This window comes from Pleurodeles waltl, chromosome 6 (genome assembly GCF_031143425.1).
Source record: "Pleurodeles waltl isolate 20211129_DDA chromosome 6, aPleWal1.hap1.20221129, whole genome shotgun sequence".
Taxonomy (NCBI): Eukaryota; Metazoa; Chordata; class Amphibia; order Caudata; family Salamandridae; genus Pleurodeles; species Pleurodeles waltl.
The window spans coordinates 653,260,529-653,278,058 of record NC_090445.1 but is presented as its reverse complement, the minus strand read 5'-3'; the positions used below and the strand labels follow the sequence as shown (position 1 = coordinate 653,278,058).

Below are 17,530 nucleotides of genomic sequence, written 5' to 3'. Positions count from 1 at the left end.
ACCTGCAGCACTGGTTGTGCCACCCACATTAATACCCCTGTGTGTGTAGTTTTAAACTGCCAAATCGACTTGCCAAGTGTACCCACTTGCCAAGCCTAAACCTTCTCTTTTCTTACATGTAAGGGATCCCTAAGGCAGGCCCTAGGTAGCCCCATGGGCAGGGTGCAGTGTATGTTTAAGGTATGACATATACCAATTTATTTTATATGTCCTAACAATGAAATACCGCCCAATTCAGTTTTCATTGTGCAAGTCCTATCTCTCTCCTTGGTTAACATGGGGCCTGCTTTTAAATATTATTAAAGCACAGTATCCCCTTGGGAGTTGATCGACATGTGGAGTTTGGGGTCTCTGAACTCACAATTTAAAAATATATCTTTTAGTGAAGTTGGTTTTTATATTGTGTATTTGAAAATGCCACTTTTGGAAAGTAGGCATTTTCTTGCTTAAACCATTCTGTGACTGTTTGTAGATTCCCTGTCTTGGTCAGGTTGACAGTTGGGCTGTTTGCACCTCTCTCTAGACAGTGACACAAAGGGAGCTGGGATATCGCCTGCATATCCTGATGAGCCATTTGTGCTGGGAGGGAGGGGAGGAGTCGTCACTTACACCTCAAAGGGCTGTGCCTGCCCTCACACAATGCAGCCTTCAACCACCGTGTGTGTGTCTGGGGTCTGGCCTGGGCAAGGCAGGATCTTACGAACAAGAGAAACTTTTATTTGAAGTTTGCTTACTTCAAAGGCCGAAAGGACTATAAGTAGTGGACCCAGCACCCCTGAAAATTAGATCACTCCAGGAATCAAGAGGAACATCTGCCAAGGAAAAGAGCTGAGGAGAAGTTGTGCCCCTGCCTGTGACAGTGCTTTGTTGGGCTATCCTGCAGTTGCTGCTTCTGCCTGTGAAAGGGGACAAAGACTGGACTTTTTTGTGCATTCCTGATTAAGAAGCATCTCCAAGGGCTTGAACTGAGCTTGCCTCGTGTTGTTGAAGTCTCAGGGCCATCAAAGACTTCCCCTGACAGCACCTGGACTCTCTGCTAAGACTCCTGCCTTGTCAAGTAGTTCCTTATCCAGTCCCTGGACCCTTGAAAGGTGAAGCTGGCAGACAAGAACTGAAAATCCATGCACAAACCACCATTCAGGGAAATTTACGACACACCTTCTGTGACATGGCTGAGAAACGTCTCGCCACCGGCTTTGCGGCTGAAATCACCACTCCACCTACATCGCGGCTGGAGGATTCATGTATCGCAGCTGGAGAAATGACAGGCAACACCTGCTAACGGAGGCTGAAAACAAAGCAAACCCACGCTGCGCAGTTTCCTGATACCGTTCGACCGGATTTTCCATGCATCGTCCTTGGTTGTCTAAGTCAACCCGACTCTGTGTAATCATCTGAGGTACCCGTTTGGAAATAGACGCATCAATCTCTTGCGAGGAAGAAAACCAACGCATCGCCAACCCGACTGTAAAAGGAAACGAAGATCGGCCTCACTTGTGAGTAAGGAATTGACGCATCTCTACACTTTTCCAGCGCACGCTCACCCATGCAGCTTTATTTTTTACATTAACCAGATACTTTGTGTGACAACAGCATTTACACTGTTTTCTAAGGATTAAGACTCTTATTCATTTGAAAATGCATGTCTTGACTTGTGTATGTTGGATGTTTGTTGTTGTGATCTTGTTTTGTTTAGATAAATACTACCTATTTTTTCTAAACCTGTGTTGTGTAATTTTGTAGTGATAAACTATATTACTGTGTGTGTTGGTACAAATATTTTACACATTGCTTCTGAAGTTAAGCCTGCCTACTCGTGCCAAGCTTCCAAGGGGGTGAGCCGGGGTTAACTGAGTGTAACCCTCCTTTACTCTGTCTAGAGTGAGGGTCCTTGCTTGGACAGAAGGTAACCTGATTGTCAACCAAAGACCCCATTTCTAACAGATGGCTTTAGCAAATGTTCAACTGGATAATAATTAATTGTCTGATGATAGAATATATATAACTCCTTATTGTATGAAGAATTGACATTACCTATACCATATACAATACAATGGATTTTATGTATGATTATGCTCTTGGGGTTTGTGTAGTAAAGTGAATGACCCCAGCCATGCATCACATATCAAAAGGATTTTGTAAGAACTTGAAGCTGTTGTAAGATGGCCGCTGCGTTCGTTTGATCAGCTTTAGTCCTTCGTTTTTGTTTATAGACACACTGCATGTATTAATAAATAATTGTGGCAATTGCAGCATCTAGAATATAGTGTATTTTGTTGGAGGAAATTTTCTGATATGTGTGTGTGCGTAGATATATATATATGTGTGTGTATATATATTTATATATATATATATATATATATATATATACACACATGTGTATGACACTGAAAAAATAAAGGTTAAATTAATGTTATAATTAGGTACTGAAATGAGATGAGCTAACATTTAAAACCCCCAAAACAGATGAAATTGACCAGTTATAGTTTAGTGAACTAACTAAAATATGTTCACCATGCAGCAACGGTTATGACCTTGCATATTACATCACTCATGAAATGTTAAATGACACCACTGATAACATCATCCAGTGATTGTGACAGTGTGCTACATGCTTTGAGGACCTAAAGTAATTAAGCAACCTACACCTGTGCTCAATTTTCTACCACCAGTCAACTGACAAAGGACATAACCTTTGGCAACATGCAAGGCACCTAGCAAATCTGTCAACTCACCCCATTTGGTGAACAATCCCTGTTTTTACTAGTATTCACGGCTATTATTGAACAATGTGCAATGCTGCAAAACCTTCAGAGAGGTTCTGGACACTCATGCTTTATAAATGTACACTTTACAGACAATTTGTCTATAGCTCTGTAGAACAGCTATTTAACTTTGCCCATATATCCACTGTTGGACAATCTATTCTGGACAGATGCGTTCGATTTTGTCACAGACCTTTGGCAACAGCCTTTGACTTTAAGGTATCACATACTTTGAAACACGCCTCTGCAACATACAGCAAGTGTGGTGAGCCTTTGCGCTGTTTAACTTTAACATGGAGTACTGCTTTCACCCAAAATTTTACTAATAGGTGACCCATGCATCATATGTCTTTCACCATGCACAGGCACACTTGACTCCAGGTCTTACCCTGTTTCCATTCTGTGCACCCCCATGCATGCATGCAGTAATTCTATGCTGTCTATGACTATAGACCCTTTCCTACCAGCTCTTTGTGAAATAGGCTATAAGGTTTTATGAAGTAAGAAAATAGCAGTATCATGGTCAGCAGTGATGTCATCAATGTCATTTAAGACGTCATCAGTGATGTTATTGATGATGTCAATTAAAAAGTCATTAGTGGCGTAATATGTGTAGTCATAAGCAGTGCATGATGGGGTCAAGTTGTATTCAGTTCTAAACTGAATGCTTGAGGGGTTTGACTGCAGGTGAGTCCAGACTCTGCTCCTAATCTCCCCTGAGTGGTCAACCACCCCTGCTGCAAACAGCTTTCAGCCATGCGTAGCAGAAGGTTAACCATGAAAGGCCTCTGGCCAGGTCCTGTGTTGAATACAGGTGGGTGACCTCTTCCCATACTCCGCAGACAGCCAACCCTTCACTGTGCACTCGGCAAGGGTTTACCCTTTGTCAGCTCCCCACTATACAAAGCCTTAGTTCTGCAGAATGGATTTTTTTATAGACCATTCTAGAGGTTTTTTAAAATGTATTTTTGGTACCAGATTGGACCTGTGGTACCATACAGAAGCCACATTGAATACCATATCCTGCCACTGGAACTGCAGCATCAGTGACAAAAATTGTCATTTTAAAAAAAAGATATCCCAAGCGATGTTACCTTTTAGACCCTTCACATGCCCCTGGGTGTCAAAGTATGCTCAGCCTGTGCCCTTATATGTCCTATATAAACTTTTTTCAGAACGTAAGGATTGATTCCCCAAGTCTGAATATGTCAGTTGCAACATTTTCTGTCAGTCAATCAGAAACTTGTTTGTATATATACTATGTTAATTTAAATGCCTGAGAGCATTTCATGCTGATTTGTGGGCATGGTGCACTTTTTCTCACGCATCACTTCCTGGATTGCATATCTGCCATATTGATTTGCATGAACAATGTACTGGTAAAAATTTACGATTGCATGGTTCCCATGAATATCGGATTGGTTTTCAAAAACAATAGATGTATGTATGAGGAATATACTATTGTCTAAACCCGACTTACTGATATGTGTGGGCAATAGACAGGTACACATTTCTGGTATGCCATTGCATACAATTCATTTTTAACCCAGTCACACTTGCTGAGGAGCATTGTTTTGAATGAGATTAATAAAGAAGCCAATGCATCATGTTTTGGTTTACTTGCACTACACTATGGTTTGACTCAGCAGATTTAAGGGGAGGAGACAATAATAGTTGCGACAAGTTTGCAAAAAGCTAGAGACCTGGTTTACTCTTGTCCTTGGAGAGGCCACTTCCTATGAAGCTGAGAAGCACTTTTATTGCCTCATTCCACTTGAACCTGCTGAGTCAAACCATATTGTAGTGGAAGCAAGCCGGTGCTTAAAGCACAGGCATCATCATAAATTCCATTCATACCAAGGTGTTTGCTGTTCCTTAACAGTGTAAGTGGGAGAAAAAACAAATAATCTGTACGGTGTCTACCATATATAAATGAAACTATGGATTGTCCACAGAAACCAGCGGGTTCTGATTACAAAACATTATATTTCTTTTACAAACACATATTGTGTTTGGCAGTCAATGTGTTATTCATCGGAAGCAAGAAACTATGCATGTCTGCCAATACATGATGCATGCAAACTGGTATGGTAAATGTGCGATCTAGCAGGTGGTGCATATGAAACAGTGCATTGTGCATGCAAATCAGCATTAAATGCTCTCAAACCAATGTACTGTACATTTTAATCATTATATTTTATATACACAAGCCAGAAGATTACAAGAATTAAGCACTCAATTGAGCCATACAATTATGTCGAACAGTACATTATTCATGTAAATCAATGCACTACTTATGCAGTTCAGCAGGTTATGCATGTGGACCAATACATCATGTATGCAAATCAACTTGTCATGCTTCCAGACCAATAGGTACACCTTACAGCCAGTATATTTCGCTTACAATGTATATTTCACTTACAAGACTGAGCCAATATATTATTGATCTACTGCTACATTATTAATCCAAGACAGCATATGCGTTGCTTTGAAACCAAGAGGGTACATATTTCAAGCAATATATTACCCGCTCAAACCTGTAGATTATAAAAGTGAGCCAATATAGTATATTTATGAGTCAGTCTATTAACAATTTTCACCTATGTATTACCCTTGCAAATCTCTTTTTTTATATGTGAATCAGTAACTTTGCATAAAACCAGTACAAACAGAGGTCAAAGCAATATGTTATGCATCTCAGTAAGTATGTTACAACTTGACCAGTGTGTTATGATTTTACAGCTGTAGGCTATACACACAAACCTCAATGTTATGCAGATAAAACAATTTGTGAGGGAAACTAGTAGTGTATGCCATTAAAATATATACAGTTTTAAACACACTATTGTATTTTAACAATGCACTTAACAGAAATATCAGCGTGCTGTTGGTAAAAAAAAGCTGTTAGGAACATACACCGGTATGTTGTGTTTATAAACCATGCACCTCAAGACGGCAAAACTTTCTCATGTAACCAATGTGCTTGGCTGATGCACCAATGGTTTACTTTTGCATTATCCAATATATTGATTAACCAAACAATTGTTGGTGTATAGAAACTAATACAGTACATGCAGACTAATATAACTTGAATGCAAATAGTGCAGTATGCACAAAACCACATGAATATGTTTCATGTTTAAACCAATATAGTTGCAATGTGAACTTCTATGATTTATATAAACCAGTATGAGCCACTTAAGGTAATTGAATGTTGGCATGTTTGGTACCTCATACAAAAGGTTGCTGCTGACATATCATTGTATGGTGGCTACAAAGCCTCGGTGTTTGAGCAATCTATCTCAATTTTGTTCATGTATGTGCCTCACAGTCTCTATTTCCATTATCTCATCTGAGGTGTGGTGGCCTCAACTGATCCCCTTGGGAATGAGACCTGTTTGGTCATCATGGCTAAGTCTTTATGGATGAGTTGTGGAAATGTTATACAAATACATAATCCATAAGTGACTACCACCAAATCCCAACACTTCTTCCAAAATTATAATATGTATTTTTCTGAATACCAAAGCCAGCCTGCCACTATCTACCCTAGCCTATAATCATGACAGCTGCAAGACATAAGCAAAGAGCCTGTAGTTGTATGACATTACATTGACAAAAAATGGCTACTTACTGGTCCTTGCACTGTTTCTGAACTTGCCCAATGGTGAGTCAGGCTCCCCTTTGCAGCTCCACACTGCTGGATAAGCTGAGCTACTGGATGCTTTGTCTCAATTCCAGAGGTCTAGGTTTCTGGTTTGGGCCTTGAATCAGAGTTGCAGAGGGGATGGGGACAGAGGAACTAAGAGCACTACGGAGATGGGAGCACAATGGAGGACTCTTGACAGTAGCAACAACAATGTTGTATTGATGTACATGGACTGTAATTATCAGGCCTGGGCAACCACAGAGGGTCAGAGCAAAGGAAACAACACATAGCACACTTTGTGATGTCACTAGTGGAGACAGGGGTATCTCAGGTGACCATTACAGGCAAACTGGTGGGGGTAGCCTTACATGACAAATGTTTATAAGGATATAAGAGTTTGTGAGCCAGGTCTGGGAATTTGTCTAATGTTGGGTATGGTTAGGGACAAAAGTGGAGTGGACGAAGAAGGAGACTGAGATGCAAGGATGAAAAATGGGAGGTAGGAATATTTTGTTCAACAGGTTTGAGAGTGAAAGCATCTGGGCAACGGGTCTGGAAAGCCTTAAAGAGTGGCTACTTGTTAAGGGTGAAGACAAAGGGGCTATATTTATATTGTTAGATTGGATTAGGATTTGGTCAGAGTGTGCAGTTAGGCCGAAAGCATTTATAGCAGTGCAAGTTCTGTTGGCTTGCATTGAAGCAGCCTTTTCCACAACTGTGAGAGTCTCAGGATAGAGTTTTTCACAGTGTTTGTTTGTTCATTGCCTTTCTGTTACTGGAGTTAGGATTCCCTCTGTTATTGCAATATTCATGAAATTAATGAAAATGGAGAACCATAAGTGGTAGTATGTGGAATTTAAAAGTAGTATGGTACTAATGCAGTAGAGTTTGTATTACCTGACATTTTATTAAATGCCAACCTTTTCGAGCGATGACCTTTTTTTGAAGTAACAAAACAAGTTGTTTAGAGAGATTGAACTCTGAATGAGATGCAACTTTATCTGTTGTGCTTAGCTGCCAGTAATATGAGTGAAAGATGTAAACAAATATAATTTTTGATCATTTTAATAAGAAAAGTTGAACTGCCATGCAGATAGATCACCGAGCGTTCAGGCAAATGCAGTTATCTGAATGTGTGGATTTGAATCCCAGCATGACAAACATAGGCTTGTTCAATTTACTTACTATGTAGAACCATAAATTGGCTGTTAACATCTGTTTCCAGTGATTAGAAACTGCAAAGGTGTGATATTTGGTGCTATGTACAATACAAGTAATTAACAAATGCTTGGATAATGACTGATATATTTATATTTGCCTCCTTTATATGTATTCTAGAAGAGCCTGAACGCCAGAATTTGAAACTATGTTTTCTCATGTACTTTAATCAGGGCAAGGCATGCACCTGTGTTCGCTTGTGTCATTTAGATGTTGATATTTGCCTTTTCCTGATAAAGCAAATGTTGTTTCTGTTGTGCAGCTGTTGCTAGAACATCTCGAGTGCCTGGTCTCGCGGCATGAGCGGTCCCTGAGGATGACGGTGGTGAAGAGACAAGCGCAGTCCCCGTCAGGTGTGTCGAGTGAGGTGGAAGTTTTAAAGGCACTGAAGTCCCTCTTTGAACATCACAAAGCGCTAGATGAAAAGGTGAGTGGCCTGAAATAAGTGTGCTTCTGGCGCAGTAATATGTACAATAAGTTGTTTTTGGCAGTATACCTTTCTTTTCATCGCTCCCCTGCTGCTTATCTGGCGCATGTGCAACTACAGTCTATCCTGCAATCACATTATTATATTCATATATAGAGGTTTCTAATAAATATTTCTGACTGAAATCAGTGTATAGGTTTCTTGAACTCGTGGAGATGCCCCAAGATTTCTATATTTCAAGACAGACACAATTTATTTGTTATTTAGAAGTAATTAAACGTATCTGATTAATATTTTTGAAAGCTCCAGCTGTTGATAAGACTGGTCTGGGGTTATTTGCTAGTTATAGCACAGTCCTGGGAAGAAGGCTGAAATGAAAACATATACAAATTGACTCATGCCAAGGCAGGAAAGAAACAGAATGGAAAGTGGGAGAAGTGAATCAAAAATTGCTGGTGTTATAGGGGATTGTTTGTTCATGGAACGTTTCTTCCATGGACAAAAAAAGTAAACTAGTGCAAATGCACTTATGAATTAAAATCACACTTAAAGAAATGTGCCTTATTTCAATTTGTAAGTGTTTTAAGTATTTGAGTAATCATGGGAAGTGGCTTCTCAGAAGTACTCCTAGAATTATTTTGGGAAATCTGATAAACTGAAATTTACACATGTTTTAGATTTATTCACCTTCATCTAGAAAAAGACAAATCTTCTGCAAATGTTTTGAGATTTGAACCCATATTGACTAATACGCATAGGTGAGCATACAGTAGCTAGTAACATACAAGCTATTTTGTACAAAGTAGTTTTTGTGCTCATCTATTTTTTTTTCCTCCAAATTGACGGATTGTTGTATTGAATCTGTACCTACTGAAACAGAATTAGAATAGAATGTGTTCCTAATGAAAAAACATACATTTCCCTTTTTTTGTATTTTAGCTTATCCATCCTCATAGTAGAAACGTATTCAGTAAAACATTAGCATCCTCTTTTGAAAAATAAAATCTGGCACAATAATCAATATTTAATACACAGTTCAACATTTCGCGGTCTCAAAAACTATTGGTTGACCATTTGCAGTAAATATTCTGCATTACGAAAAAAGAGGTTTGAACAAAACTTTATATACCTCACTTGACTGAGCGCCAGGGCAATACTCTTATTTTCAATTTCTAGACTCTATTTACAAAAAACAGGCTTTTCTTTTGTAAATATACATTTTTATTTTTATTTAGCCAGCCACACCTAAGGTTGACAAAGCTTAACAACTTTCAAGAGGCACCACACTGAATGATACTAAACAAATTCTGACAAAATTATATAGTTCTTAAATTCCTCACATCTTTACGTTTAAAAACAATTTTATTTAGGTCTTTAATATTGTTTTAAAGTGAGCTCAGTTAATCAAAATATCCCAATCATTTGCCATTACATATTTACTCAATAAAGACAAACATGTAAATGTTTTTTTCACCTACATTTAGGCTATTAGTGATTTCTGCTAATGTTACTACTTTTCTTAAATAGCAAGAGTTCCTTTTTAGACTGGTTTACAGCTTTGCCCCTGCCTGACAAGTCAAATTGCTTGCACAAAATAGAAACCACTTTATGAAATTACTTAGATCAATTCTGTGTGGGTGCTGCCAGCAACCTCTTTATCTTGCCTATGTTAAAACCTGGGGTACTTTTGCCTCGAAGGCACATAGCTTTATTTTAAAAATCCCTTTTAAAACCTTTTTACATCTCATCAAACATGGTTATTGTTAGAAATGGGGTTTCTGGTTGGCTAGGATATGCACCTAAGCCAGGCAGAACCCACCCACTCTAGTCAGGGCACGGGAGTTACACGTGCAAGATAACCTCTGTTCCCCCCTTGGTAGCTTGGCACGAGCAGTCAGGCCTATTCCAGAGGCAATGTGTAAAGCGTTTGCACAACATACACAACACATGTGACACACTATTCCCACCAAAAAGGAAACACAACACCAAGTTATATAAAAAGAAACTGTATTGTACACAACATAATTATTACACCAAACAAAACATGTCAGTAGTATCCTACTACCCAAGCAGTTGTCAGAACGTTACATCATAGTTACTCTGCAGAGATCAGCAGTAGTCACACATAACACACAGGTTACTCATTATTCTGCAACATAAGCAGTAGTCATGAATCACATTACTAAGAAAATGCACTTGTCATAAAATATCATAAATGCCCATACCAGGAACATTATAAAACGTATGGCAAGTAGTAAAAACATATCAGCATGGAATGCCCATAAAGGAACATCAGCACATATAGGGCACATCATCAGAAACAGGTTAGCATAATAATTCCTGCAAGTCCATAGCAGGAACATCAGGAAAATGTATTGTCCATAAAAAGTCCCTGTTCTTGTGAAGTTAAGGCACCTCTAGTGCCACAGGATAACAAGGGGGGCCCCCGGCGCTCCTTATGCTCCACAGGGGCCTTGCGCAGATGTTAGGGGGGCAGCACGCACCCTCTCTGTTTTTTATATCGCCCCCCCGGCCGCAACTGGCCCTTCAGATGCCAGCAACAACATGTGGGGCCCAAATGAGGGACCTTGTGGGACGGGGGGGCCTCTGGCGAGACTTCCCACCCACCCGCGGTCTCCAGGGACAAAATCAGGGCCACGGGAACGATCATGCTCCTAGCGCTTGCAACGGGGGGAAGGATTTCTCCCTTGCCCCGTGTCCTGCCTCCAGGGTGTCTCTGGACCCAAAGGGAGACCTCCGAAGAGGTCTTCTTTCCTCCTGGGGCTCCTGTGTGCACTCGCCTGCTCCCCGTCTGGTGCATGAGTGTCACTACTCTTCTCCCGGCTCGCGGAGGTGATTGGGTTCAAGCAAGGGTCTTCTGGTGCCCCGGGGACGCTCCTCAGAGCGTACCTCGCACCGGGGGGCACAAATAGGATTCTCTCGGGCTTGAAACAAAAGTACCAGCCTGGGGTGTGGCGGTGAATTCCACAGCGGCAGAGCGCTGCCAAAGCACCAAATACCAATTAAAGGAGCCTGAGTCCCAGCAGTGATTTCAGGATCGTCCAAGTGAAAACCCTAAAAATAGAAACCGCTCACAAGATACTCCGATAATTATAGTAAAGTGCTCTCCAGACATTATGGGTGAAAACAAAGCAATCCTAATGCTTTAGGCAGTTGCAGGGGTCAGGGGCCACAGCACCTTGCTCCTGGGAGACAAAGTACAAATTGAGCACAGGGCGGCAGGGCCCAGCAGCAGGCTAGCGCAAGGTAGGTGCAGGCAAGTGGCAGTTCCTCCAAGTGATCAGGCAGGTCACAGGTCATCACAGCAGCAGCAGTCCAAGGCAGTTCTTGGTGAGGCCCTCCAACAGCATTCTGTGTCTAGTTCCAAAATTTCTCCAATTATGGGGAAAACTCCTCTGTACTTATACCCAGTTGTTGCAGTGGTTCAGCAAAGAAGGGGAGAGGAGGTTCCAACCAGTTACAACTGGTTCTGGGCATGTCCCCTCTCTCCTCCAGCACAGGCTCCAAACATCAGTTGGGGACAAACAACCCTTTTGTGTGAGGCCAGGACACAGCCTTTACAGAGGCAAGTGTGCTCTGCCTCCCCCTTCTCTCCGCACAGGAAGACTATTCAAAATGAAGATGCACCTCTGTGACACCTCCACCCTCCCTGTGTACAGGCTGTCTGAAAAGTATGTTCAACGCCCAACTGTCACTCTGCCCAGACGTGTATTGGAGTAAAACTGCAAAACAAGATTTATAAGCACAGAGAAAAGCTCACTTTCTAGAAGTGACATTTCTGCAGTAGTAATAAAACATCCACTTACGCCAGTAAGCAGCATTTCTCTCTACCATTACAACCATACCAAACATGCCTACGCTACCCCTCATAAATCAGACGATACCCCCTAGTCATAAGGCAGAGCATTTTCAATGCAATCTTATGAGAAGGCAACACTCACAGCAGTAAGAAACCAAATAGGCTGTTTGTCACTACCAGAACATGCCACACTACTAGGCACATGTCCTGCCATCTGCATGCATAGCATCCTGCCCATAGGGATAGCTAGGGAGTACCTTAGGGGTGACTTACATGTAGTAAAAGGGGAGTTCTGGGCCTGCAAGTAAATTTAGATGCCAGGTCCCTGTGGCAGAAAACTGTGATAGCAGGCCTGAGACAGGTTTGAAAGGCTACTTTAGTGGGTGGTGCAAGGATATAGGGATACCACTGTACAAGGGAATTACAGGTAAGTTAAATATGCCAATTAGGTATAAGCCAATCATACCAACTTTAGAAGGGAGAGCACCTGCGCTTTAGCACTGATCAGCAGTGATAAAGTGCTCAGAGTCCTAGAGCCAACAGCGAGAGGTAAGAAAAAAATAGGAGGAAGGAGGCAAAAAGTCAGGGATGAACCTGCCAAAATGGCCAGGTCCAATAGTTATCATGTTAAATGGTTTGTCTAATGTTCTGGCATGATCTTCCTTATTCATTAGTATCTTAACAGTGACTCTCAATTATTGATAGGTTTTCTCGTTATCAGTTTCCAGCATAGTTATTAGTCAATGCCGCCCTACTTTAGTATGATAGCATACAAATAGACATTTAGCATACATTAATAAGTTCACCCATTTGTTCTCTAATCTTGGTGTGAAAACATTGCAGGATTTTAGTCCTGCCCCTAAATCTAAAGCATTAAAGTTAAATGGCAATGATGCAAATGTACAACTCAGAAATATACTGTTACATAGGTTCTAATTTTGAGTATTCCCTTTTATCTAAATAACTGAACATTGAAATACCACGTTTCTCAATGAGGGTTGTATTTCTTTAAAGAAATCATGGTTATGCTTTAAATATAGTACCTTACAATTTTTCTGTTATCTTAAAGCCTTATGTTTTTTCATCAGATTAACTCTACCCTCTTACTTTCATTACTACTATTTTATAGGGAAAGATTTGTGTGCCATATAAAAAAACAGTACATTCTTAGCTCAAGCCTCAGTTAGGTAGTCCCATTTTTCAGTAATCATTGTAAAGTATGTCTTAATTTCTAAACAGTCCTACAACATTGGTAGTTTATCAAAAGAGCTCCTGAGCAAACTTTGCACAGTCCCTTGGTTATTGTTTTTGACTTTCATGAGAACGCTTTTTCTCCATGTAGCAAGAGTTAAATATTTGGATGGTTAGCATTTTCCGTTCGATCAATCATTTCAAGTCTACAAAGTTCCAAATCTACAAAAGAACCATTCACCTCTTCTTGAAATCACCCACCACCTTTCTGATAATGCATAGGCCAGAAGGGGGCAATGATGGTTACTGTATAAGTTACAAGACAGTAATAGTATTAGGCAACTTTAATATACATAGTAAACACTTCATATTTCCCAATAATTTCTGAGCACATTTGGTTTGTTATAGAAAGCTACAGTTGCTTGAAGAAAATCGGATATATGTTATTTCTGGTCAACATCAAGACCTTATTTTTTGGTTGGATGGACCATTTGTGTTGTGTTATTCTTCCTGATAGCAAATCAGGACATCATTCATTACCAGCTTCAGCCATCTTTCTTGAGGGTGGTAAAAGACTCTTGTCTTGTGACTGAAGCCTAGCATTGGCCCTAGAGCATTAAATCTTCTTCAGGATCTCGTAATGCTACTGCTGATGTGGTCACTCTGGAAATGTGAACTAAGCCCCCAAGTCAGATAACAAACCCACACAATCAATTATGGTTCTGTGAAGTACATAGTACTGTGTATAGGGCAGTGGGGAAGCAAGTGGTGGAAATCTTGTTTACAACATGAGGGACTAGTACCTGTGCATCTCCATGGTTGCCACAGAGCTGAGTTAGTTCTGGTCATTCTTGGACGTGCAGATGGTTCTGCAGTGGCAGGCTCTGCAGACCTCCCATATTGTTATCCATGATGTTTTGTCAGATATTCTAATATCTTTTGAGTTCCTAGCCCTGTCATATACCAGAAATATGTCTGGCTTCATCTATGATAGATTCTGACTGAAATATCCTGCTGGAATTATTGTTTCACTCCTTTTAATCCTGACATTTATTTCCAATGACCAGCATCTGATTGATATTCCCCAGATTTAGTTGTAATTCACTGGTGGGGTCACCCTTCTTTTCTTGATTCTAGCTTTGGTTGTGTGTGTTTTTTTGTCTAATGAACCTCATTGAAGGGCAGGAGAAAGCTGTGCAGGGTTGAAGGCAGTGATCAAAGTGGGGAGGGGTCTGTTTGCTATGTAGCAATGCCATAAAGAATTATGGCCCTCATTACGAGTGTGGCAGTCTTAAACTGCCAAACACACAGTGGTGGTCCGACCGCCACGTAACAACCTGGTGGTCTGACCACCAGGGAACCACCAGCTCCACCAGGATCTTGGATCCCGGCAGACTGGTGTTGGCGGAGATCCTAATCCGCCAGGGCAGGGCAGTGCTGCAAGCAGCGCTTCTCTGCAGATTATGACCACATTTTCTGCCAGCCTTTTCATGGCGGTAACACCACCATGTAAAGGCTGGCAGAGAACAGGTGCGGGGGGCACAGGGGTGCCCTGCACTGCCCATGCACCTGCCATGCGGTGCAGGGGCTCCCCTGCCCAACACCGTCGCTATTTTACAGACAGTGAACATTGCAAGGGTTCTGGTGCGCCCTGCTGACTACAGCATGGACGCCGGCTCGATTAGGAGAAACATTTGTTTACCAGCTTGCAGATATGTTACCTAGCACTATACAGTTTTTTTTGCCAGCAATTCAGAAGTTACAACATTGCTAGGATAAAGTTCTACTTTCTACTTAATCTTTCAGATTAAGAATCTACTGTTTTTTTTGCATTGTTATACCTTTTCTGTAATGACTTACTCTCCTAAACAGAGTTGCTTTTCCATTGCATTGCAGAGTGTCATAATTAACAGTCATGGAAATCTAATTGTACCATCACCCACCCCTTTCCTCTATAATTACTCCTATTATCAAAGGAACTATAATAATGACCTTAGGTTGAGCCTGCGCAACTGGAAAAGCAGAAGAGTTGAGGAGCATAGAAATTCTCTCTTCATATCCGTGTCATCACTAATATCGGTGTTCTTCCTCATTTTATCTGTTTTAAATGTAAGTTTTGTTCTTTTTTACTTGCTGCACGTCTCCTGACTAATCACTAACAATGTCTCCAACATCCTGGAGGCAGGATTTCTATGAACTCCTAGGGTGAGAATATATATGCTGCTTAATAGGTCAAGATCTGACTCTTAGTCTAATATTTTTTTGAAAAGCAAAAACGTGCACATCACATACTATATCTTCTATAGGTCTTCTGCAGCAAGCATGGTATTTTGACATCCTAAGACAAGGTGAGGTCAGCACAAGCATCAGGAAGTACCTATTTAAAAAATGGCCATGCTTTCTTCCTGTGTCCTCATAGAGGTGAATGCTGTTTTCGTCTTTGCACCTTTCTGATGTAAGCTTTCCAAGAGACAATTTATTATTATTATTACAGTAATATTCCCTCAGCTAATTAGCTAGTATCTGTCAAATATACTTTACAATAACCAAGGTTGATTGTCACTCCGAAGGAAACCAACTGTTTTCACCATTAATGACTTTGGCCATTGCTCATAACTGTGTACCATGTTAGAGGGAAACGGACTTCAATATTTCAGTTTTCTGCCAAATGTGTAGAATGATCAAAGCGTAGGGAGGTTGCAAAATTGGATACATTTCCACTTAACATGAACTTGACCACGGAGAATTTGATCATGAGCAACTCAAAAACAGTTAGACAAAATCCAATAGGTTCTTTCCATCATCTGGTGAATATTTATGTAGCAGTTATTTAGTCACTAAGCAAAATCTGACATCTGGGCTCACATAGGAACTTATGACTCATAAAGTTGTTGTGTGGTTCTTATCATGGTAATAAGACTGTGTTATGGCCGTCAGCACCACCAAGTGTAGGAGACTGAGTCAACTCCACGCCATTTGGAAACTGTCAGCGTGACTCCTGACTAGTCCACAGTGTATCACCCAACCCTAGGAAGTAAAGGTGATTTGTGGCAACCTAAACCTGAAACTCTGACTCCTCAGAGAAGTTGTCTTGAACAGATCATACTCCTTTCGCTCAGTTACTCAGAGATTTGGACTTGCCAATGCAGAACACAAGATGCAGGCTGGATTTCAATGCATTTATTGAAGCAGTTGTATCCTAGTATTAAAAGCATGGGCTGTGATAATAAGGCAGATGAAACATAGTACGGTAACCATCATTACTACTAGTGTAAAGAGGAACAACCTGACCATTTTGTATGATTCTAGAGAGCCTGTGGATTCCTTCCCACACCCTATGCCTAGGTCGGAGAGCATAGCAGTGGTAACCCTTCTGCATGTCCTGATCTAAGGGGATAACCCCAACCTCATACCTGAGTGAAATGGCAAGGGTCTGCCTGTTGTATGGATGGCAATCCTGTAGGGAAGCCGAAGAGTCAGCAGCAGTGTCAATGGAATGATGTGCATCCCAGGATGGCCATGACTGGAATGCTCTCTGCCCCCTTTAGGTGTTGTTCATATAATAATTCATACAGAGTTCTAAGAACAGGCCTGACATACTGATGTGTCTAGAAAATGGGGACTGACTCCTGAGATACTGGAGTGGCAATATGAGTTAGAATATTATGTACCGAAGATGACAGCCTTGAACAGGGCACAAAGCGCATTGTGTACAAATGGCTGGTAAAATGTGCAGTGTGAGCTATTATGTCTTCCTAGAAAGAAGCAGCTGATTAAAATATTAAAACAACAAGCTAAAGGCTGGGTTTGCTAAAAAATATGACATAAATAAAATGTGTCCAGATGTAAAAAGTATTGGCTACAGGCCTAATGCTAAATTAAGGGTGCCCAAAATAGGTTCTAAATGCGACCTACAACAAAGTTACGAGTGTGAAGTCCCTGTACTATGAGGGAGGGGAGTCTCTGCACTGCAGTGGTCACTGTGGATATGCCGCCCTGAGTGCTGTGAATCTTCATTTGTAACTTTATAAATCATAAGCCCTTTTATGACTGGGGCCCTGAGAGTCTACAATGCGTGCTCTTGCGCTGCTTTGGTCTGTAACATTTGTAGCAGAGGCCTTAGCAGAACTGCACGATTGTTCATGAGTGTATTTACACAAAATTTAAATGTTTGCAAACATCACTGGTCATGAAAACCACTGGTTGAGAAGATCAACGTTTCCAAAGATCAAAATTACAAAGAAAGTGGGAACCCAATGCCTTAGGTGGCCCAACTGTCACATATAGCACGCACAAATACAGGACACAACTTTTGTTGGATACAAAAGTCATATCTCCTTCAGTGTTAGTGAACATCACCATTGAAATTCTTGCTTAATCACTGTGTCTGCATCCTCCTAGGATCAATCCTTACACCTTCCAAGAATACCTTTAGGGCACAGCATATGTTGGATGCAAAT

At 40.9% G+C, this 17,530-nt stretch overlaps 1 protein-coding gene across 5 annotated transcripts in view; it reads left to right on the top strand.

Moving 5' to 3' along the window:
* PPFIA4 (PTPRF interacting protein alpha 4) overlaps nt 1-17,530 on the top strand; it is a 3,105,259-nt gene that overhangs the window by 1,109,359 nt on the left and 1,978,370 nt on the right. For all 5 annotated transcript variants that reach the window (XM_069239004.1, XM_069239005.1, XM_069239003.1 and 2 more), the window contains one exon: nt 7,895-8,059. In XM_069239004.1, the coding sequence (XP_069095105.1) occupies nt 7,895-8,059 (165 nt within the window). The remainder of the gene's footprint in view (nt 1-7,894; nt 8,060-17,530) is intronic.